At 59.5% G+C, this 23317-nt stretch overlaps 1 protein-coding gene across 2 annotated transcripts in view; it reads left to right on the top strand.

Moving 5' to 3' along the window:
* The first annotated feature begins 18124 nt into the window (after nt 1–18124).
* LOC101687288 (maestro heat-like repeat family member 5) overlaps nt 18125–23317 on the top strand; it is a 67015-nt gene continuing 61822 nt past the window's right edge. For both annotated transcript variants that reach the window (XM_045078198.1, XM_013051813.2), the window contains exon 1: nt 18125–18366. In XM_045078198.1, coding sequence (XP_044934133.1) covers nt 18218–18366 — 149 coding nt within the window. In that variant the 5' untranslated portion in view covers nt 18125–18217. The remainder of the gene's footprint in view (nt 18367–23317) is intronic.

Here is a 23317-nt window from a genome sequence, read left to right as displayed (position 1 = left end):
GTCCCCTGGGGCCCACGTAAGCCCAGCGACGCCTGAACTTCAAAACCCTGGAAGCCTCCCAGCCGCCCCCCCCCCCCGGAGGAACCCAGGCTCTGCAGGAAGCCACACCTCCCTGGCCCCCATCTGTCCCTGAGACTCCCGTGGTGGGGAAAGAAGCGGGTGCTGGGGCCGTAAGCAGCTCTTCTTAACGTGATTTCAGGACTCATTGGTGCTCAGTAATTAGGGGCCAAAGGAGAACCCATCACCCCTAACTCAGCATTAGGGCCTGAAACAGGCCTCAGCAGCCCCACACGGACAGTCCCCACTGCGCAGAGGACCACAAGGCATTGGGCAAGCCGGCCCACCGAGCCGGGCGGCTGTGCGTGCCCCCCTCCCAGACCGTGCAAGTGACTCAGCCACCGTGAGACGAGACCTCGTTCTGCGCCAAGCCTGTGTCCCCCACATGCCGGTTAGCTCGCAGGCCTTCAGCGGGCTCCCATCTGGGCTCGTAAACCTCCATCCCTCCCACTGGCCCAGCCCAGACTTGGGCGTCCCCGGCTGCTCTCCTCCCCCGCTTCCCGTCAACCTTCAGGAAACCCTGCTGCTCACCCACTCGGCTCGATTTCCAGCAGGTTCGCCTCGATTCTCCCGGCAGCTCGGCCTCCGCTCTGCCTGCCCCCAGACCTATCCCAGCTCACAGCAGACGATCTTTCTAGACCTTCCAGACCTTTCTTCCCTGGCTTTCCTCCGCTGTCACGCCACACGCCCTTTCACACATGTTTCCTGATTTGCCACCGGAAACTTGAACCCACAGAGGACGCACGCGTCTGCCTATGTCCCACGTGTACACCTGTGCCCCACGCACAAGGAGTAAGTCTTGTCATCCCCAGGAGCAGACGAGCGCCCGCCCCACAAGAAGGCCTGTTCTAAAGCCCTCGTGTAGTCTCTCTGCTCCCAACCCCCACCACGGGACAGGAAGAGCTGCCGCAGTTGCCCCCAGGCCAGCCCTGGGCCTCGGGACGGTAGAGGCGCCACTGTGCCCGGCACCATGGGTCGCCATGGCCAAGGGACTCACGCTGGCAGTAAATGATCTGGCCCAGAAGTGACAGACGTCATGGCGCCCTGGACTCAGCAGCCAGCACTAGTCCCCTGACCCCGCCCGTCCGCAGGGGTTGGGGGAGCAGGCCTGCCCTGGGGAGTTCCAGAAGGCAGTAACAGGAAGCCTCTGGTGAGCAATGAGAGTGACCACCCGGAGCCAATCTGGCCGGCCCACGTCAATGCCCACGGCCTTGACCTTGCATTGAGATCTTCATCCAGAGGGCAGCCTACGGCCTCCGCCAGCCCGGCCTTCATTGTCATTCCAGGCCAGTGCCGTTTCCAAGGCCGAACAGGGGTGTTATCTAAAAGGGGGAGGGACACAAGTGGGTCCTCACGGCAACTCAATTAATCCTCCATCGGAAATTCTAACACAATCAATTTGGGTAGCCGGCCGACATCATAACACAGTAATTAGGAACAACTTTCAACTCTCGGCTTCCTTTGAAGATTGTAATTGCAATTAATTAAACATCCTCGCCATCCTCAGAGCCTGTTCCAGAGGAAAGTGGAGCAGAGGCGGGGGCGGGGGTGGGGTGCCCCGACCCCTATTCTCAGCAGCCAGGGAATCTAACGGGAATGTGAAAGGGCACGGTGCCCCTGTCCCCCTGGGAAAGCCCGTCATGACTGTGAGGGAGAGGACCCAGCCTTGGGGCTCTGAACCAACACCCCAGGGTCCTGACCCCTCGACCTGCACCCAGGATGGAAGGGGGGACCCCAGCCCTCTGTTCGGCCAGCTTAGATCCCCAGGCCACAGTGACACATTCAAAGAACATCAGTTGGGCACCCACTGTTGCCAATAGGGTCCCAGAAGCAGAGGCTTCCCCGCTGGGCACTGACAGGGCACTTCCCTGCCCTCTGGGCTGATGTCCCAAAGGTGGTGCTGACGGCGCACAAGGCTGCGGGCTGTTGCCCCAGCAGGTGAGCAAGCACAGGGGATGGAAGGTGGGTCTGCGGGAGCCGCCGCGGGCAGCCTCAGCCCCAGGGCAGCATCAGCACCCTGGGCAGAGCAAGGCCGGCCACCCTGGGTTAACACAAGCGGACAAATGATAGGCCGTGGGAGAGTGGACAGTCACGGTGGAAATGGCTGTCGTCTCCCTGTTGGGTTCTCACTGTGGGCCAGGCGCGGCCTAGGGACCTGACTGATGGGCCCCGCATCCCCCCAACAGCCCAGGAGGAGACCCCACGACCCAGGGTCCCAGAGGAAGTGCTGGCCAAGAGCTGATGAGTCAGGACAGGAGAGACTCAGTATTCCAACAAGCTCTGTGGTCCCCAAAGACTGGTTGCAGCTGCTGCCACCCCAGCGAGTACCAGTGCTCGTCACAGGGGCAGGTCCCGACCACGAGAGCCACACAGTCCAGCACACACCCCCCAGCAGGATTCTCAGAAGGTGGAAGAACCTTGCGACAACTCAGTGGGAGGAAGGTGGGGTGAACTGCTGCCACCGGGACCCAGATCCGGATGACAAAGGTGATTCCAGGTGTCACTCTTATCGTTCTAGCCCCAGGTCCTGAGACTCGGGAGCCAAACGAGGGGGACAGTGACACCAGACAGGAGAGACACATTGCCCCCAAGGATCGTGCCTAAGGAAAGCTAGAGCAGTTGGGCATAAATGTCCTTAGAGCATCCCAACAGCCAGAGCAAAAAGGGCGACGTGAGGGCTCCAGGACAGTCCCTGTGGGGCGGAGAGAGGCAGAAGGAGTTGGATCCCAACAGCAGCTGCCTACGCGCTCATCCCAGAGACAGGGGCAGGGTGCTGTCCTGATGTCCCCCGCACTCCCAGTCCCCGAGCTCCTTCATGCAGGCGGTGTCTTCCCTCCCCAAACACTCAGCCCCAGCCCTGGAGCCCAGCACCAAGCTGGTGCTCAAAAGACAAGTTAGATTTTCAAACCTGCTTTACACTAAAGGACAGCAGCTCATTATTCTGACCATGCTTCTCCATGGGACCAGGATACCTAACTGGAAGAGAAAATGTGTGACTTGGCAAGATGTGTCGGGCTTGGGGCCATGCCCTAGTGTTCGGGTCTCCCAGCTGAGGTGGACATGACAGTCACTCCCCATCAGCCCTTCCATTTTACCCCACCTAGGCTAGCACAGGGCTCCAGGCTTTATTCTTACAGTCCAGTCAAGGGAACCCCATACCCTGGCCATGGGGGTTGTTTCAGGTAACACAGCCCTAAGCCCATTCATGCATGTTACTGACTGGTTAAACCTTGTGTCCTGGATCAAACCTTACCTGAAGCTCAGTTTATTTCTGGATCTTCCAGTTATATAAACCAATTTTTAACCTTTTGTAGCTTAAGCCTATTGGAGCCTGACCATGGTTTTAACACAAAATTCTAATAATACATGGGCTTGTACCCCTGGGAAAGCCCCGTCCCCTCTCTAGGCCTCCGTGTCATCATCTGTCTGCCAACCTCATAGAAGTGCCATGAGGATAAAATGAGACTGTGACATACTGAGTATTTACCCTAAAGATACAAATGTAGTGATCCGAAGGGGCATGTGCACCCGAATGTTTATAGCAGCAACGTCCACAATAGCAAACTATGGAATGAACCCAGGTGTCCATCAACAGATGAATGGATAAAGAAGATGCGGTATATGTACACAATGGAATACTATGCAGCCATCAAAAAATGAAATCTTGCCATTTGCAACATGGATGGAACTAGAGGGTATCATGCTGAAAGAAATAAGTCAGTCGGAGAAAGACAACTATCATACGATCTCCCTGATATGAGGAATTTGAGAGGCAAAGAGGGGGCTTTGGGGGGTAGGGAAGGAAAAAAATGAAACAAGATGGGATCAGGAGGGAGACAAGACATAAGAGACTCTTAATCTCACACAAGAAACTGAGAGTTGCTGGGAGGAGGGGGAATAGGGAGAGGGTGGTGGGTTATAGACATTGGGGAATTTATGTGCTATGGTGAGTGCTGTGAAGTGTGTAAATCTGGCGATTCACAGACCTGTACTCCTGGGGCTAATAATACATTATATGTTAATAAAAAATTAAAAATAAAATAAAATAATTGAAAATTAAAAAATAAAAAATAATTTTAACAAATGAGAGCGTGATAGTGGAAAGCTTCGGAACTGAGAACCCCGCACCCCTGTGAAGAGGACAGCTCTGTGTTGGTCTCCAAAGCTCCCTTCCCACACCCTGGGCCCTGGTCCCGCAGCTCCTGCCTCCAGCCCCTGGACACCTGAAGCTCTGTTTTATCTCCTAGCGCTTGCCCACACCCTCCGCTCCACCTGGAGCACCTTCCCCCAGAGGGCCTGTGGCTGGTTCCTCCCATTCTTCCAATCTCAGTATAGACGCCACCTCCTCCAAGAAGCCCTTCCTGACCACCCTGCATGAAATACAGTCTGTCCCTGCTCATTTTCTTCCTAGCACTTATGGCCATGTTTTGCGTTTTTTGTTTTGTGCTGTTTCATTTTGTTTTTTAGGTTACTTCTGTGGGGTCTTTGTCTCCTAGATCAATGTCTCTCAAACTAGTGGTAGTAAAGGACCAGCAGTTTTACTTCCAATCTGTCCCTGACTAATACTTTCATAAACTATGTTTAAAATACATTCCTAGAAAATGTTTTACTTAAATACTAAACAGAAATCCTGAATTTTTGTCATTACTCTCTACAGTCATAAAATTACTCTGCCAACTTGTTTCAGAAGTTTTTCAATGGCAACTCCATCTCTGCCGTTCGGAGAGAGGTTCAAGGTCAGTCCCCACAGGGCAAGCAGAGCCATCAGAATAACCGCCCCGGGGAGGTAGAGACAAACCCCTGGCGTCCTTGCCTCTGGGGTGGGGCATGCATGGGTGCTGTCTCCCAGGGCCCCCAGGGCCTCCCCGGTTGCCCAGAGGGCTAACTTGCTGGGCACCACATCTGTTAAGGACTTCCTCCTTTTTCTATCTACTTCTTCACCTGCATGTCACCCCTCAAATACACTGCACTCAAACCCCCGTTTGGGGACTGCTTCTGGGCAGACCTAAACAATTCATACACAACACAGAACGTACATTGACCTGACGTCAATGTCGTCACAGCTCTCACCCTACTCAGAACCAAAGGCGTACATGTTAGAAAGTGGCTGTTGGGCATCTCCATAAGGTGGAAAGACAAAGTCCACAGGTGGAAGGAGCCTGGAGTCGGGGTCGGGGACCTAACAAAACCACAAAACCATGAAGGAAGGAGGGGAATCTGGAGAGCCCTCTTGAAAAGCCCAGAGACCTCCTTCTCTTCCAGAGGTGGGCACTTCCTGTCCCTGGTTCTCCAGCAAGTCAAGAAAGGCTCTGGAAAAACCATTTCTGCCCACGACTGGGGAGCTATAAATAACTCCCGGATCAGAAGAAAGGAAAAAAGAACTCCAATTCCATCTGCACTGGAGTGAGAATGCACCCTCCCAGCGCACCCGCCTCCCCGGCACACCTGGAATCCAAGCCCACCCCAGCCCCAAAGGAATCCTCAGCCTTTGGTCCCAGGTCTGCAGAGGAAGCGGCCAGCTGGCTGCAGTAGACAGGCCTATCCCCACGGAGGGAGATGTGCCCAGGATGGAGGCTGGCTCACCATGGTTGTTCCAGGCCCGCAAGAGGCATTGGAGGGCATAGTAAGAGACACCCCTTCTCCCCAGAGCCAACACGGGAGGGCAGCAGGGGACAGCCCTTCTGGGGACAGCAGCCAGTGGCATTCTTGCCTTAGAGGCCCTTTCCGGGTCATGTCCTCTCCCCCGCCCACCCTGCACGCTCCACTCCTAGTGTCCCTTTCTCTCTACCCTGCAACCTACGGCCCTTCCCTCTGCCTGTCCCCAGACCCTGAAGCCCCTGTGTCTCTGAAAAAGGAAAAACCACCAAACTGGAAGCCGGGTATACAGACAGATCCCAGATGATCCTGGGAGGAGCCAGAACCTCGGTGTCCTGCCGTGTGGGATGGGTGCGTTACTCCCCACCCCGGGGCTGGGGCCAGGATCCCAGCGTGCAGGCTCTGCGGGTGGACGCCAGGCCCTGCCACCCCCAGCCCAGGTCCCGGCCCTCGGACAGCCTGCCCCTTTTGCCATGCGGATTTCACTCCCTCACTCACTGTCCGCTGGAGCCCCGTGTGGATCCCCCACAGCACCGGTGGCCAGGCCTTGGCCCCAGGGTCAGCCCCTTTCCCGCCCCAGAGCAGCCGGCAGTCTCGGGGCGTCCAGCAAAGAGCCTGGGTGGGCGAAGCAGGGCAACACTTTATTGGCCGCGTGGGGCGCGGGCTAGCCCAGCCTAGGGGCGCCGCCGGGGGTGGCGGCGTCGGACCCCGAGGGCGCCGTGAAGGTGGCGCCAGAGCCAGGCCCGGGCGCCAGCAGCAGCAGGCCCGGCCCGGGCGCGCCCGCGCTGGCGTAGCTCAGGGCCAGACGCTCCAGGCGCCGCTTGCGCACTGCCGCCTGGGCCGTGGCGTGCAGGGGCCGCAGCAGCGCGGGGGGCGGCGCGCCCGGGCCGCGCAGCAGGAAGTCGAAGCCCGCGCGGTCGTGCGGGTCGTAGAAGAGCGGCCCGCGGGCGGGATCGGGCCCCGGCGGCCAGGCGAACGGGAAGGGCAGCGTGAAGTCCTCGGTGAGCACGCGGATGGCGAAGTCGTCCTCCTTGCCCAGCGCGCGGTAGGCGCGCCCGATGCCGCGGAAGTGCGCCGCCCAGAGCTGCGCGTCCCCGCCGTAGATGTCCGGGAACGGGGGCTCCGGGGGCGCGGGGGCACCTGCGGGGCCCGCGGGCCCGAGAGTGACAGAGAGCAAGTGACCACGTGCGCGGGCGGTGCCGCCGGCGGGAAGCAAGGAGCGGGTGCGGGAGCCTGAGAACCTGCCTCGGGGCTGGGCCTGGGAGGCGGAGCTGGGGCCCCAGGGCTGACAGGGGAGGCAGGAGGCGAAGTCCGGAGGAGACGGCGCCATAAACCAGGAGGGCAGAAAGGCACCGAAGCCTGGCCGCAGGAGTAGGCCATTCGGTACTGCTTGGGTGGAAAGTTCCAGGCGGGGAGGAGCCCGGGGAGTTTGGCCAGGCCTCCTGAACAAGCTGGGCGCCCTGGGCCCAGGCCGCAGAGGGGCTGGGGAAGGTGGTGTGGCCCCTCTCCGTGGAAAATTGATCCTGGGCCGCCCAGAGAAAGGACGGTGGGAGCCCAGCCTGGAGGCGGGATGGGGCCCAGTGAGGATGACGTAGGGACATCGCCAGGAGAAGTACTCTCAGGAGACTGAGAGGCCAAATGCCAGGCCTTGCAGATGGAGATGGGAGGAGCCGGGGGTGACAGACGGTTCCCAGCCTGGCACTGCCACCTTGTGACCCAGGAAGAGGAGCAGCCCCGGGGGATAGAGGGGTCTAATTGGGCAGTGAACTGGTTCTGTGTTTGCTGGACAGCCTCCCCTGGGAGCACATCAATCATCCTGTGCCTCAGTTTCACCCTCTAAAATTTGGGAACAGTCAAGCCTGTTCTGCCAGCCTCACAAATGAGAAGGCATGGAGGAACCTACTTTGTCACAGGATAGTGACTTCCTAGCTCAGCCCCACAGATGGAGCAGAGCCTCCAATCCCCAGATGGTAGTGGGGTGGACGTGGCTCTGAGCAGGGCAGTGGACGAGGCCAGAGGGGCTGCTTCAGGGAGCCACTGTGCTCAGCACCGCGGACAGCTCCGAGACGGGCTTGGCAGGGCCCACCACCACCATGGGGCTGAAGGGTCCCGTCTCCATCCCGCAGCCTGCTCTTGGGGGAGCTGCCGGGGTTCAGTGCCAGGGGGTGGGGCAGGGCTGTGGGGTGTTGCTGTGAGTCGGGGATGAAAACACGCTGCAGAGAAGAGAGGAGCTCTGGATGCAGCCCCCAGGAAAGGAGAGGGGAGAGCCTTGGCCACCTTCTGAGCTGCATTTGGCCAGGAGATGGTTGTGGTGGTGCACACAGGTAAGGGGGTAAGGGCAGCAGCGAGGGGACCATGAGGCAAGCAGGGTGGTAAAGCAGGTGAGGGGCCGGTGGCTCGACCACAGCAGCGGTGAGAAACGCTCAGATTGTGAGTATGGCTTGAGGGTGCGAGTGCAGGATTTGCTGGTGGAGAGGGTCGGGGAGGGGAGAGAAGGGGAAGACAGCGGACCCAAGCCGCTGGAGGAAGGAGCGATGGGATGGCTGGGGGTGCGGGGAGGAGTCAAAAGCCTAATTTGGGGCAGGTGGTGGCCTCCAGATGGGCCAGGGAAGAGGTATGGAGGACAATGGGCTCTGAGTCTGGAGTTGGGGCAGAGGCTGGCGGCTGGAGCTCTAGACATCTGGGAGATGGAGTGGAACGAGGTGCCGGGCCAGAGCATGGAAGCCAGGCAAGGAGGGGCACAGCTGAGCCCAGAGATGCTGATGTGTCCCGTCAGACGAGGCCTCAGAGCTGACCCCCAGTCTGGCAAGCAAGAGGTCATCGGTGACCTTGAGCAAAGCCACTTTAGTGAAGTGCCGGGAAGGAGGGGCAGCTCCAGCAGGCTCTCGAGCAAGTGGGGGGGGAGACGGGAAGCAGCAAGTCTAACTAACCTTTGTGAGGAGTTTTGCTATAAATGGGGAGCAGAGAAGCAGGACGGTAGCTGAAAGGGAAGCGGGGTCAAGAGACAGGGTACAACAGCATGCTTTTATGCTGCTGGAAAGATCTAGCAAGGAGAGAAGAAGTCACGCTGCTGGAGAGGAAGGTGGGGGCCGGCCCTGAGCAGGCAGGAATGTCCGCCTTCCTGGCCCCGCTCTTCCTCCTCTCCCTGGCCTGCTGAGAGCAGGGATTGGGTGGACAAAGCTGTGGGCACTGGTGCAGGTGGGCTGGTGCCTGTGGCGCTGGGGACCCGTGGGAGTCCTCTTCCGATGGCTTGACTTTCTTGAAAGAGGGAGCGGGGCCAGCAGGGGAGTGTGAAGAGGGAGGGGGCCGGGCCGAGGGAGGGGTGCAGTGGGAGCCGGCAAAGACCAAGGCCCCTCAGGCTCACAGTCAGGAATTTAAAGAGCATTAGCAGCGGCTGAGCTGATCCCCAGCTCGGCTCAGCTGTATGGGTGCAGGCGGGGCGTGGGCGGGGAGCTGGGGGGTTGCCAGGCTGGTACAATAAAACACAGAGGGCCCAGGGAAGGAGGGTGTGTGTGCGGGTGTGATGATCAAGGCAGAGCTGGGTGAGCAGGGGGGAGGGGGGGAGGGAGGCAGGGCAGGTGGGAGGACTCAGAACGTGCTGGAAAGTGGACTGCGGCTCACCCAGGAGGGCCAGGATCCTGCTCTGAGGGCCTGAGCCTGGTGAGACTCCCGAGAATGGGGTCAGGGCCAGGCTGCAGTTTGGGTGCTGACAAGGCCAAGGGCATGACAAGGGCGAAGGGGGGGGGTGGGGAAGGGTTGGACGAGATGCCCCAGAGGAGTCTGGGAGACTGAGGGGCCAGAGTGGAGGAAGGAATCACAGAAGCTTGACCACCGAGATGGAGAGGGAGTCAGGCCAGAGTCCCACATTCAAGGGGGTGGATGACTGTCCCTCTCCAGTAGGGGTAATGGGTTTGTACTTCTGAGGACCTAGGATCCAGTGACTGGGGTTTTAAGGAGGCAGTGGGGGAGGGGGACAGAGAATGATCTGGAAGGGCTGAGGAGTGAGGAGAACCCTGGCCCACCTCCAGGATCAGGGACCCAAGGGCTGCAGGACCCCTGGGAGGGCTGTAGGGCAGTGGTCCTAGAGGAGAGCAGGAAGAAGGGAATGGTAGGGGTGAGGTCAGTGCCCCCACCCTGGGCCTGTCCTGCTGTGTGACCTTGACAGAGCTCCCCCGGCCCAAGAAGAGAGGGTGGACCGTCTGCTTCCTCTCCCACATGCTCAGAGCCCCAGATGCCAAGGACACACCCTTCTCCTCCATCCCTCCCCCTCCCTTATGACTTACCTAGAGTAGCTGCAGGAGGAGGGGGCAGACCTACAGGGCTGGGGTCCCCCGAAAGAGGGGAAGCCATGTCAGCAGCCTGGGGTCAGGCTTGTTTACCTGGCTGCCCAGGAGACCAGGGCAGGGGCCTTCTGGGGGAGAGAACCTTGCATTTAAAGGGGACCCACCTGGAACCGGGCTGGTGCCAGGAGGGAGAAGGGTAAAGGGGTTGGTGGCCCCGTCCCCCCACATCCCTGCAGCTCACCTGGCCCTGCTCAGGAGCCATCCGACCCCCGACCCAGCATTCAGAGCCCTCTGGGCCCCTCCCCACTCACCCACCCATGCCTCTTCTGCCCCTGCCCCCCAGCTCAGCCCGGTGTCCACAGCCCGCATCCTGCGTGCTCACAAGGCAGCAGAGCCCAAAATCCCTCCCCCCTCCCCGCCCCTGTGTTCAGGGTCCAAGGGGGTGTGGGTCAGCAGCCCCATCTTCAGCAACTCCAGTAGTTCCGAGAAATGGGTTGAACCTGGACCCTGACCTCAAGGGACCTGATAGGTTCAGGTTCCTGCAAAGTGGACCAAGCCCTGGTAGGGGAGCAGGGACGTGAGCCGTCCAAAGGGAGGGAGCCCACGACACACGCGTGGTGTGTGCTGACCACTGTGGGACAGCCTCCAAGTGACCTCACCCTCCAGGGGTCCATCCTGGGGAGGGGTTTTCCCAGCACTGCGCCTGCCGGGGGCCCCAGCGGCCGTCCTTGGGGAAGATGGGAAAGCACTGGACACCCGGCTCAGACCGTCCGTGTGCGCTGAAGGCCACGCGTGCCCAGGGCGGTGCCACGCGTGCCCAGGGCGGTGCGTTATCGCAGCCCCACTGTCTGCCGGAAGAGCACAGTGACAGGTGAAGGAGAGGGCACCTTCCAGACGCCCAGCCCTGCGTCTCCGCACCTCTACAGCAAACTCACTCTCATCCTCCAGGCCCCACCTCACACTGCCTCCTCCAAGAAGCCCTCCCTGCTTGTTCCGTACACCACAGAGCCCACAAGGCCCACTACAAGTCATCGGGGGCGATGCCTTCCTTGGTTAGAGACCTTGGGTCAAGTGCTACCCTCGGGCCTCGGAAGGTCGTGAGTAGGACGTTGGGGAGGACACAGTTGCAGGTGAGAAGCCGCTGCTCCATCTTCTCTCCAGCGGGTCTGGACACATCTGGGCCAGAGCTCTGGCATGGTCAGCCCAGCTGCAGTGGGAGGGCTGAGACCCTCTCCCCCAAATGAACTGAAGCTCACAGGTTCCCGACACCCTCAGAAAAGCAACTGAGGAAGGGATCGGGCTGGGCTGGGGTTCAGGAGAGGAACCTGGACACGCTCACTGCAGGTTGGGCAAACCACATGACCTCCCTGGGCCTCAATTTCCCCATGCATAAAACAGGGCTCAGGCCGTGATCTCAAGGTCGTGAGACGGAGCCCGGCTTTGGGGTCCCTGTACTCAGCAGGAGGTCTGCCTGGTTTCTCTCTCCCTCCTCCCTCACCCCCGCCCACTCGTGCTCTCTCTCAGTAAACAAATAAATAAAATTTTTATTGGAAAAAAATTAGCCTCCCACCAAGGAGGGATGATAGAACACGACAGAACTGGGAATGTGACCCGGTGATGAAGAGCGGCCCCATCCCCACAGACTGGCTTCCTGATGACCTTGGGACAGGCTCTCATGGTGGAAGAACCCCCAGTCCCTGAGCCAGTGCGGCCAAGGCTGGAACTCTCCCCACCCCTTCCCTGCAAGCCCTTGCGAGTGCGTCTGACGCTCAGCAGCAGAGAGGACAGGAGCACACAAGTCAGTCCCCACACTGCTGTTCTACCCCACGCGCCCTCCAGCGTGGGCCCAGAGCGCTGGTTCTCCCCCACTGTGTCTCAGGCATAGCACCGGCCCTGAGGAGGGTTTCCGGGGCCTGGCCTCCAGCCCAGACGTCCCGTCCCTGAGTGCCGTAGCAGGGTCCCGAGAAGCAGCAGCCCAGGGCCCCATCAGCCCCTGCACAACCTGCCTCCCACCAACCAGCCCCTCCTGAGCCCCTGGCCAGGCCGGCGCCCAGGCTGGATGTGCCCTCACAGTGCTCGTGGGGCAGGAGCACAGCCAGCCGTAGGCCTGACAGTCAGCCAAGGGCGAGTGGGGGGCCTGGATGTCATGTGACAGAGTGTCCACTTTCCATCAGCCCGTGCTCCAGACACACAGGCCCCTGACCACCAGCTCTCGAGACAGGCGGCTGTGCTGGGGAGCGACTCGGGCCTCCACAGTGTGGGGTCCGCCGGGGAAACCATGATGCCATCACTGATGTCCATATTCTGCAGAGCATCCCTGGGTCCCGCCGCGGACCAGGACCCGCTGCACCGCAGCCGCCCCACCAGGGCGTATCAGTCAGGGGAGCTGCAGAAACGAAGAGCCGCAGCTTCAGGGAGACGGGGCGCGGCCCTCCTGCGGCGGCTGTAACAGGCCTCCAGGCAGCTCTGCTCCCCGGCGCCCCCCCCCCCAGGTGTGTGGGCTTCTCGCAGCTGTGGCTCCGCCCCTCCAGGTGTCCCCTGGTTGGAGGACACGCTCCATGGCTCCCCAGGCCGGAAGAGGAGGAAGAGGGGCAAGAGGCCATCTGGGCCAGCAGCTTCCTTGTAAGAGCACAAGGGGAAGCTGCTCTTGGAGCTCTAACCCCAGGCTGAGAACCGGGTCCCACGGGCCCTCTTGGCTGCCGGGAGGCTGGGATACCTGGCCCACACCTGAGCCATCAGGTGCCAGCATCTGGAGGGACAGCTTCCAGCTTGCTGCAAGGCATCTTTGCCTGGCCTCCCCAAGCTCTGTGTAGGTTCGCTAGTGCTGCCGTGACAGTCCCCGCCAACAGCATCCCGGGGACGGGGACAGACCGAGGTGTCCGTGAGGCCGCACTCCCTCCGAGGGCTCCAGGGGAGAGTCTCTTCCTCACCTCTCCCAGCTCCTGGGGGGCCGCTGGCATGTCTCCTTTATGGCCACGTCACCCCACTGTCTGCCTCTGTGGTCACATGGCCTCCTCTTCTCTCCGTGTAGGTAAGCTCCCCCTGCCTGTCTCCCAGAAGGATCCGCGTGACTGCATTGAAGGACCACCCGGAAAACCTGGGGTAATCCCCCCCATCTGAAGCTCTCTGACTGAATCCCAGCCACAAAGTCCTATTTTGCTGGACAGGATAACAATTCCCCGTTCCGGGTATTCGAACATCGACGGCTTCAGGGGCAGTATTCAGTGCCCACCAGACCTTAAGGCAAATCATTTGAGGACAAGAGGTCACTTGAGAAGCCAACGCAGGGCACACTGTGGGGAATAGAAAGAGGCTGAGCCAAGCTGTTATCGGGCAAGTGGCTCGCTCGGGGACCCAGCACGGCTCCATCCCACCAGCCAAGGCCCTGGCACCTTCAGCCAGTGGCTTTAGACCCCCCTCGAGGAAGACAGGCTGACATTGGAACCCAGCAAGAGGAAGGCCCTGGTGATGCGGGTGCAGAAACAGTGACCTCTGCTCCCAGGTCCCCACCTCTGGGAAGCCTGCAGTCTAGCTGGAGAGATAGTGAAGACGAATCAGAAAATGAAAGAATTATCAATCGTGCTAAGGCTGGAGAAGGAAACTGTCAGAGAGGCGGGCTGTGGGAACACCCCCTGTGCTAGTCTGTGGTCCAAGACAGCTTCCTGGGGGAAGTAACTTTGAAGCTGAGGTTAAGGAAGGACAGTATGTCATGAGAAGGGGGAGAAAGAGGGTCTGAGAAACCCTTTGCCTATGCAAAGGCCCGGTGGCAGGAACAAGAAACGGCCCAGGAAGCCATGTGGCTGGTGAGCAGTGAGCTCACCCGAGAAGGGAGGACACCAAGGAGACTGGGGAAGCCAGTAGGGGCCAGTCCCCTTCTCTGGCTGGGAGTCAAGGCCAAAGCATTCCTTCCGCCACCATCTCGGCCACCCCCCTCCTCAGTAGTGCTCCCGCTGCGTGTCTTCCTTGCTCTGCCTCCCCATCACTAGAGAAGGAGGTGCCTGTGTCCTGGAGAGGCCGGCCAGAGTGTCCAAGAGGAGAGAGCAGCAAGGGGCAGAGGCCTGGTGGGGGACACCCCAGAAGCAGAGACAAGCACGCCCCGCAGGACCTGTCCGGTGCAGCTCGAAGCCCCAGATAATCCCCTCCTGGCGTTGCCACCGCCTCCGAGTTATTTTTAAAATCTCATTTTCAGAAAGTGGAGGAAAAAACCTTTCCCTGCTTTTTCGGTGAAAGGTTCAGATAGGAGTCTGGAACGGGGAGCGGACCCTGGAAGACAGGGCTGTCCTGGGCAGCGCACCTGCAGGACCTGGGGCCTCTGCAGACCCAAGGAGCAGGACCCTCCCGGGGCAGCCTCCACAGAGGAGCCGGCTGGCATGTTATGGGCACCTACTCAGGGCTGGAGCATGTAGGGAGAACTCCAGGTCTCCACCTTCCTGGGGCACGGGGTCTAGTGGAGACCATGGCAACAAGCCAGGGACCCACGGCTAGCTGGTCGGGGCCAGCAGCCAAGGCCATCTGGAACAATGGCAGGGGGTGGGGGACAGGGAGGGTGCCAGCAGGTGGAGGACCGCGTGCGTGGGCAGAGCAGAGTGAGCCTGGGTGGGCTGGCAGCACCCAACGGACCCCAGGGGCCGGGGAGCCCAGGGCCTGGAGGGGGGCACGCTCAGGAGGGAAGGGAGTAACCCCTGATCCGGGAAGTGCTGGGGCCAGAACGGGAGCCAAGGGGCCCCAGGCCAGAGGGAAAGAAGCCACATGAAGGCCTAGAGCTTGAGTCTGGGACCCCCGCCCCGCATTCCAAGCTACTTGAGGCTGGACCCCTTGTGCTCAGCGGGTTTAAACATCCCGAGAGGAAGTCGGGTGGACGGATGGGGCCATTGCGCTCCTGGGGGAGGGTCCTCTGGAGGGAAACTTGTCTGCCCAGCACCTGCTGTCAGTACCCCAGCCTCCCCCACTCCACCTCCCAGAAGGGCCCAGCTCCCCGGAGCCCATGTTGAAGCAACCTCAGCAGGGAGCCCCAGGAACACGGGGGGGCCTCACAGAGGAGGTGGGCTGGGTGGAGGGGTCTCTGAGAGCAAATAGGGGAGAGCAGGGGGTTTCTTTAGGGAAGCATGGGTGTGGGGGGAGGGATCGCCGTCACCGCGGGCGCAGGGACCAGAGCTCGGGGTCCCTCTGGGGTCCCTCTGGGCTCCAGTGTGGCAGGATGAGGAAACGGATCAGATGCGGAAGGCTGTCCGAGGTGGAGGGTGAGGGCTTCGTGCTAAAACTGGATGTCACAGGAGGGCGCAGATGGGCCCTGGAGAAGGTTCTGGAACCTGCCCAAGCAGAGAATGTCAAGGGCAATCCAGGGGAAGGCGTCTCATCCAGTCTGGGGGGTTGACCTGGTTGCAGCTGGGAGCTGGGAGGGGGTGGGGGTAGAGGGGCTGGGCCTGGGTAGCCGGTCAGGGGCTCGGCTGCTAGACCGCCCCCCACCCACCCTACCCACCCCACCCCCCACCCCCGTGAGTCCCCTCCTCTCTGGGACACTAACAGCATCCCCTGGTGTGGCCCCCGGAAGGAGCGGAGCTGGAGGCAGGTCTGCAGAGGTGTGAGGTGGGAGCGAGCTGGCGCTCTCCCCCAGCTGCCGCCTCCAGTGGGTGATGGTGTCAGCACCCCGAGGTTGCCCAGCGTCCCCTCCCCAAACGCCTTCTGAGCCGGGAGGGCTGCGGGGTGGGGAGCCCTGCAGGGATGCCTGGGCTGAGACCTGCCTGGGCCCGCAGCGCCACCTGCCGGCCACATGGCAAGGCACGAGCGGGCGCCTCCCGCAGGCCCCACCTGCCGGCTCCCTACCCTGGGGGTAGGGGCCAGACGGTCCGCAGGCCTCCCCGGCGCCAGGGCTGGAGATCCTGGCTCCACCACGGACCGACCTGTGACCTCCGGCCCGGTTCCCACCCTCTCGGAGCTGCATCCCGGTCCAGGCTGATGAGCACACCCAGCGATGGGAGGCGGCCCCCGGGGCTGGGAACCCCCGTCAGGCAGAGGCGGTGTCCCCGGGGGGATGAGATTCCCTAATTTCTGGCAGGTTGGGGTAGGGGGAGACCAGCATGCGGCAGGACCCAGCCAAGGGGTCCTTGTATCTTGCCATTTGCAAGGTGAGGGGTTGGGAGAGGGGGACAAATGTGAGATTCCAGGTCCCCGTGTCCCCTGGAGTGCAAGCGGGTCCACAGAGGAGACTCCCACCCCCCCGGTACGGGGTTCGAAGTTCCTGGCCCTCCAGCCTCCCCTGAACCCTGGAGAGACAGGAGCGCCCCACCCCTGAAGACCTCCATTTACCCGCCCAGGACTTGCCTGAAGTTCTCCCCCAGAAACGAGGTCGCAGAAAACCCACCTCACCATCAACCAGGGCACTGCAGGAACCTAAAAGGCCCAGCGGGGCCCTGAGAAGGTCAGGGCCAGAACCTGCGAGGCCCCCAGGGCTTGTCCCCTTCTCTGTTTCCTCCCTTCTGCCTGGACCGCTAAAGGGGGGGATGGGCAGCCCTCGGGGGGCTCCCCTCCCAACCCCAAGGTCTCACTCTTGGCCCCAATTCCAAATTCCCAACTGGAGGAGGGACCGGTTGGACCCTCTTACCCAGTTGTCCTGGCAAATGTCGGAAAAGGCCCTCTCCGAACAACTAGGGCTGCGCGTGTGACACTGTGGGTGTCTGTGGAGGACGGCCCCCCCCAGCGAGGCTGACTTCGTGCTGCCAGGGTGACACGGAGCCCGGCAGAGGCACGGGGTGGGTCCCCGCAGGTAGGTCCCTAGCATCACGTGACCGCTAGGGCACCGTGAAGTCTAGTCCAATACTCAGGAAGTGATAAGTTTGGGGTATTAGCACCTGTTTTTGATATCATGCATGTAACTGCGAGCTTCTGCGGCTCTCTTTAACAGCCAACTCTCCACATTCCTGAAAACTTAGGAACAGTCAGGAGAGCCATTTTGGGGCTGCCCCAGCACAACACCTCTGGCCAAGGCCACCGGGCAGAAAGGTCCCCAGGACATACCCCAGAGGCACTGGAGGACAAGCCTCGGAGAAGGGCAGCTCCCCCAAACCCTGTTCTGGCAGCTTGGCAGGATCCGGCTTTCTGGATCCTCCTTCACAAATGAGCATCTGGGAGCTCTAGGCCGGCCCCCTCGGCGCGCTGGGACAGAGGAACTCAAGCTCGGGCTTTCCGGCAAACAGGGGTAGGTGCAGACCCTCCATTTCAGAGCCACCTGAGGACCGGCTTCACCTCTGGGCCTTGGGGGAATCACAGTTCCCGCCGCCTGGGCTTGCGGTCAGGTGTAGGACTCCAGGTGACGAGCTCAGAGAGCGCCAGGGACCCGGGGAGGCCTCGATACGCCTACCATCGTCCTAACTCACCTCGCCCTCTGCGGGCCGTCTCCCCCAGCCCCTGCCACCTGCTGCAAATCCACACACCCTTCCCACGGGAGCGTCGTGGGGTCCGACCCCAGTCAGACCCAGCAAAGGCGTCCACAATGCCCAGTGGCTGGGCCGAGCTGGGCACCTGCCCTGCGCCAAGCACAGCTCCCAGAAAAGAAGTTTGAATGTCAAAAGCACCCAGGGGAGGGTGGGCATTGCCAGCCCCCCATTTAGAAAGAGGTCGCGGCTTCAGGGAGGTCATCCAGCCAGCGGCCCCGCAGCTGGAGTTTGAAGCCCGGGGGTGCGCAGTGGCTGTCTGCTGTCTGTGAGACACAGGGCTGTTTCCAGAAGGCAGGGCTGCCTGCACCGTGCGGCCACAGGGGCTGGAGCCCAGGGCTTGCTGGGCATTGGGAGATGCTCATGGGGCTGCAGGTAGATGGCCCAGCCACAGGCCCCGGCCCCAGCACTCCCTTGTCCCTGCAACAGCCTCGCCCTCGGTCCCCCAGCTATAGTGCCTCCAGCAGCCAAGTGTGGGGACAAGGGGCCATGCTGGGACCTGCTTCTCTGCAACCTTGCAACTGAACTATGGCCCCATGTGATGGGGGTCATAAAGAACTTAATTCTGCCACCTTTCCTGGTACAGAACATGTATCTGTCACCTACTGCTGTGTGACAGATGACCCCCCAAAATGCATCAGGAACACACATGCACTGTGCCCGGGACAGTGTCCAGTTCCACACCTCTGGCCCTGGGAAAGGGCCATGAGCACTGGAACCATTGTGACCTCGGGCTGAGGTCAGGGCCGCCCGGGGTGGGGGAGGGGGAGACACAGAGATAGGGCTGCCCCACCGGGCGTGAGGACAGAGCTGGAGGCTGGGGCCTGTGGGTTCTCCAAACCGCACCCCAACATGGACGGGCAGCACTCGGAAAAGCCACACAGCCACACCACGGCTGATAGGATGTCATCCACCACGTCCCAGAATCCCAGGTCAGCCCAGCGCCAGGCTGGGACATGTGGGAACCCAGAAGGGGACGCCCGATGCCCTACTTCCCACAGGTACCCTGGCTTCTCCATCTTTCAGAAGAGCGCCTCCCTGCAGGGCAGCAAGGGGCGCCCCCGGGGCGCATCTGGGGCTGAGCTCCCTGAGCCAGGGAAAGAGGTGTCCCTGCAGCCAGGAACAGCGCAGGGGGTAGAGGGGAGGTGGGCAGCGGCTTTGGGGTCGAGCCCCACCTGGCAGACCTTGACTCGGTGGAGAGGGGACTGGGAGGGAGGAGGCGTCCGAAGGTGGCACGGCTGTTGGCTGCCTGTGAGGCTGGCACATGTCACCGTCCATGTCCACACATGCTCGCTGCAGGAGTGAGTAAGGGCACAAAGGGACAGATGGACGGGGACAGATGGACGGACACTTCCCGGCGCCTCTGCTTCTTATCTGCAGAATGGGCAGCCACACGATGGCCCGTGTCCCAGCAAAGATGCAGCGCATCCCAAGCAAGGCTGTTGCAGCAGGGCAGGGGCTGGTGGGGGCAGGGCAGGGACTGGCGGGCTCCCTCCCCTGCCACCTCAGACCCCCAGGGCGCCCTCCCGGGGTAGGGGAGGGGGCCTGGGGCAGCCCAGCTCTCCAGACTGTCCCTGGGCAGGTCCTGGAGCAGGATTCCCATGCGTGATGCCCATGGTGGCGGCTGTTCCAGAAGGAGCAGCCTCGTACCTGCTTTGAACTCAGTTATTTCGGTCTGCACACAGTTGTCTCCATGTGTGTGTTGTCAGGCCCGTCTCCTCCTCTGCCACATCTTGGATCACTTCGAAGGCGAGAAAACGCTCCCCTCTGCGGCTGTTTGCCTGACTGCTTCTGTCGTTTCTCTGTATTTAAAAATATATTCCGTTTTGGTCGTCACAGGGCTAGATGCCGTTTTAGGGCAAGATATGGGCCAAGAGCTGGTGGGGGACACTGAGCCCTCCCGGGTGCAGAGGGGAGCCGCGCTCCAGCCCTTGGGGACGTGCCCACAGAGGTAACACCAGCCGGCCTCCGTTGGAAAGGCCACACGTTCTGGGAGTGGCATGGAAGTGGCTGGTGATCTGAGCGGGGGTGGGAAGGTTCGAGTGTGCACTGAGCCGCGCCGGCCAGGATGCACGGTTGGGGCTCAGGCTGGCTCTGAACCAGCGCCGTCCCACAGAGGCTGTGTGTCCTGGGACCCAGATCGCTGAACCTCTCTGTGTCTGAGCACCCCTCAGGGTTGTGGTGTGAGGACAGTATGGAGTGTGACAAGGTGGGGTGGAGGGTCCGAAGTCAGGTGGTGAGGGGGGCACCCATCCCCCTCCGGCAGGACGCTCTGTGCCGCTGCGGCTGGTGCTCCCCACCCCCGGACGCCGTCATCCAGATGTCGCTCACTCCAGCCACCCAGCACCCCCACCCTGGGCACCTGTCGGACAGCGTCACCCCAACGGCACCCCAACGGCCGAGGCTTCCTGACCAGGCTGTCTGACGTGGCCCCACAGCTTGTCCAAACCCTGTCCCTGCTCGATTTCTCCATCTCACTGTGCCCAACTGGCACAGGACAGAGTCTGTCCTTCCCCTCTGCCCCAGGACGCGAGCACAATGAGGAAAGGCCCTTCTGTGCCTGTCGTTCAGATGAACCCCCGGAGCCTGGAGCAGGGCCTGGCACGCCGCAGGCCTTTAATAAGTCCTCACTGAGGGAAGGAAGGCGGGAGGTTGAGGAGGGCCCGGGAACCGCGGAGACGGCCAAGGCCTCTGCGCCGACACCTTGTAAGCGCGGTCATCCGGCACGTGCCCCGGACACGGGAGCTTCCTGAGGACCGTCTGGCTCAGCGCAGACACGCGACATCTCTGGCAACCCCGGGAGTGTCCCCTGCTTGGCCACCTGGTCCCTGGTTCCCCAAGAGGCAGACGGTGGGGAGGGTCCTCAGTTTGGGCACGGCTCTGGGATGGAGCGAGCACGAACGCCATCTGGGAAGGGAGCTGGAGGAGGCCAGGCTGCCAGGAACGGCTCCAGGAGCACGGGAGGAGGCGGGTCTCGCTGTGCGGAAGGCCCCCCGAGGCAGCGCGTCTCAGCCTCGCCCGCTCACTCGCGCCTTCTGTCCACCTTCACTGGCAGCCTGCCTGGGACGTTCTGGAGACCGGGGGACAACCAACGCATCCCCAGGGACACCTGGGAAGGAAGAGGGTCAGCGGCTGGTCAGCCGCGACACCAGGGAGCGGGCGCAGCCAGGGAGGGCCCTGAGTCAGCCGGGGAGTCGGGGGAGGCCCCCCCAGGATGCTCTTTCCAGGTCAAGAAGGCTGAAGGGTGGGCCTCTGTGCGTCGCCCTGAAAGGGACAGGGAGAGAGGAGGAAAAAGGACCCACGCTCTGGGCAGCGGGCCCAGGAGAGCAAAGGCCGACCAGTAAGTGGAATGAGCTTGGACGACAGGAACTTGGCAAGGGCGCGGTGAGGGAGAGATCTGGGGGCTGTCGTGGGGCTTTTCCAGAGAGGAGAATGCGCTGCTGCTTTGATACATCGCTCTGCTGGTCATCCCAATACCTGGTGAGCACCTGCTTGGGGTGTCAGGCGCTGTGTAGGTGTTGGGGAATACAACTGGAGACAAGACATTAAGATCCCTGGGGCTACCTTCCAGTGGGGCAGACGGGCCACAAACAGTGGATGTAATAAAGTAAGTTGGTGACAAGGTTAAAAGTGATGGGGGGAAAATCGAGCGGGGGTAGGGGTAGAAAGAAGAGTGGGGAAGGCTGCTGTTTTAAAGAAGTTCATCTAGGGGGTGACCATTGAGCCAAGACTCGACGGAGGCGAGAAACCGAGCCAAGCAGCTCTCTGGAGGAAGGTTGTTCCCCAGACCAAAGGGTCAGACCGGAGGGTGCAAAGGTCCTGAGGTAGAAACATGCCTGGCGGTCTGAGGATCAGCAGGAGCTCGGTGTGACTGCGCTGGAGTAAGCAAGAGAAAGCAGAAGGAAATGAGACCAGAGAGAGGGTGAAATTATTTCTGTTCTTAGAGATCTTGCTTTTTTTTTGTTATGGTATAATTTATGTAGAGTAAAATTCACTCTCTTTAGTGGATAATTCTGAACATTTTGACAAAGTCATACAACCGTGAATCTACTACCACAAGCAAGATAGGAAACGGGTCTTACCTTCCCCAGAATCCCCCCCCACCGTCCCCTTTGTGGTCAGCCCTCCCCCAACTCCCCATCCTCAGAGGCCACTAACCTGTGTTCTGTTTCGTTGACCTTCCTCAGAAAGCCATCAGGATGGGCTCAAGAGCGTGGCTTTCCGGGCTTGGTTTCTCTCACAGGGCCTGATGAGTCTAAGAACCACCCACGTTGCTGTGTTTCTCAGGGATTCCTTTCTTTTCCTTGCTGACTGTGTTCCCGTGGATGTAATACAGTTTCCTTACGCACTTATCCACTCACCAAAGAACGTGTGCATATCTTCAGTTTGGGGTTCTTACACGGCCATGACAAACGTTCGCATGCAGATTTTGCGTGAAAGTAGGTTGTGACTTCCAGGCGTGGAGGAGCAGGGTCGGGGTCAGCCTGCTCAGAAAGCACCCCGCCTGCTTTCTGCGCTGGCTGCACCGGCTCACAGCCTCACCAGCTCTGTGCGAGAGGTCCAGGGACCCCAGAGCCTCACCAGCACTTGGTATTTTCAGGCTTTCCCCCAGTTTTAGCCATTCTGGTAGATGTGTAGCGATATCCCACTTTGGTTTTCACTTGTTTCCTTTGTGAAGAATGATGTGACGCACTGATGCTTCTTTGCCATCTGTGTGTGTCCTTTGGTGGGACGTCTGCTCACATCTTCCTTCTGTATTTTGTTAGACTTTTTGTGTTTGTGCCTGAGTTTTTATTTTGTTTCATGCGTTATTTATGTGTTCTGGATATGGATCTTTATGAGATAGGTGATTTGCAAATATTCCCTCCAAGTACACAGCTTATCTGTTCATTTTTTTCTAGATGTCTTTCAAGAAGTTCTTAATTTCGATGAAATCCAACTTAATATTTTTTCTTCTATGGATTGTGCTTTTGGTGTAACATCTAAGAAATCGTTGTCTAACCCAAGATCGCAAAGATTTTCTCCTACATTTTCTTCTAGAAGTTTGGATCCCAGGTTTTACTTTTAGGTCTGCAATCTATCTTGAGTTAATTTTTGTATGGAGTGTGAAGTATAAATTGGGGGCATTTCTGCATGTGTACATGCAATTATTGCACACCATTTGCATCATAAGAAAATGATGCACACATTTTCTTAATTGAATTCTTTTGCACTTTTATCAAAAATCAGTTGGCCTTGGGGCAGCTGGCTTGTTCAGTGGGTAAAGCATGCAACTCTTGATCTCAGGGTTGTGAATTCAAGCCCCACATTGGGTGTGGAGCCTACTTTTAAAAATTAAATTAAATTAATACAGCTAAATTTCCTTAAAAATCAGTTGTACATGTGAGTATTTTTCTGGACTTTTTGCATTGAATATTTAGATATATTTTTACAAAACTGACATCTTAATAATATTAAGTCTTCTGATCCATGAACGTGGTATATTTCTCTACTTATTAAAGTTGTCTTTATCTCTTTCATTGCTATTTTATATTTTACACTTCATAGACCTCACGACTACTTGCTAGACAGTGTACCTAAATAGCTCATGATCTTTAATGCTACTGTATATGGTACCTTTTTATTTTCAAGTCCCAACAGCTCATAGTGTAGAGAAATATAACTGATTTTTGCATCCTGATTTTACTTCTGCAAATTTACTGGAGTCACTGTTCAGTTCTGGTAGGTTTTGGTAGGTTCTTTGGAATTTTCTAAGTAGGTGATAACATCCTCTGTAAGTAGAGATAGCTCATTTCTTCCTTTCCAGTCTGCACACTTTTAATTTCTTTTCTTACCTGTTTGTACTGACTGAGCCCTCAGTACCGTATTGAACAGAAATGGTGAAAACAGACTTCCTTCCCTCACTCCCAGTGATGTGGGGGAAACATTCTGTCTTTCACCATTAAGTATATT

Source organism: Mustela putorius, unplaced genomic scaffold (assembly GCF_011764305.1).
Source record: "Mustela putorius furo isolate JIRA1106 unplaced genomic scaffold, ASM1176430v1.1 tig00000228_pilon_pilon_pilon, whole genome shotgun sequence".
Taxonomy (NCBI): domain Eukaryota; kingdom Metazoa; phylum Chordata; class Mammalia; order Carnivora; family Mustelidae; genus Mustela; species Mustela putorius.
The sequence above is the reverse complement of the archived record's forward strand: the minus strand, read 5'-3'. Positions and strand labels throughout refer to the sequence as shown.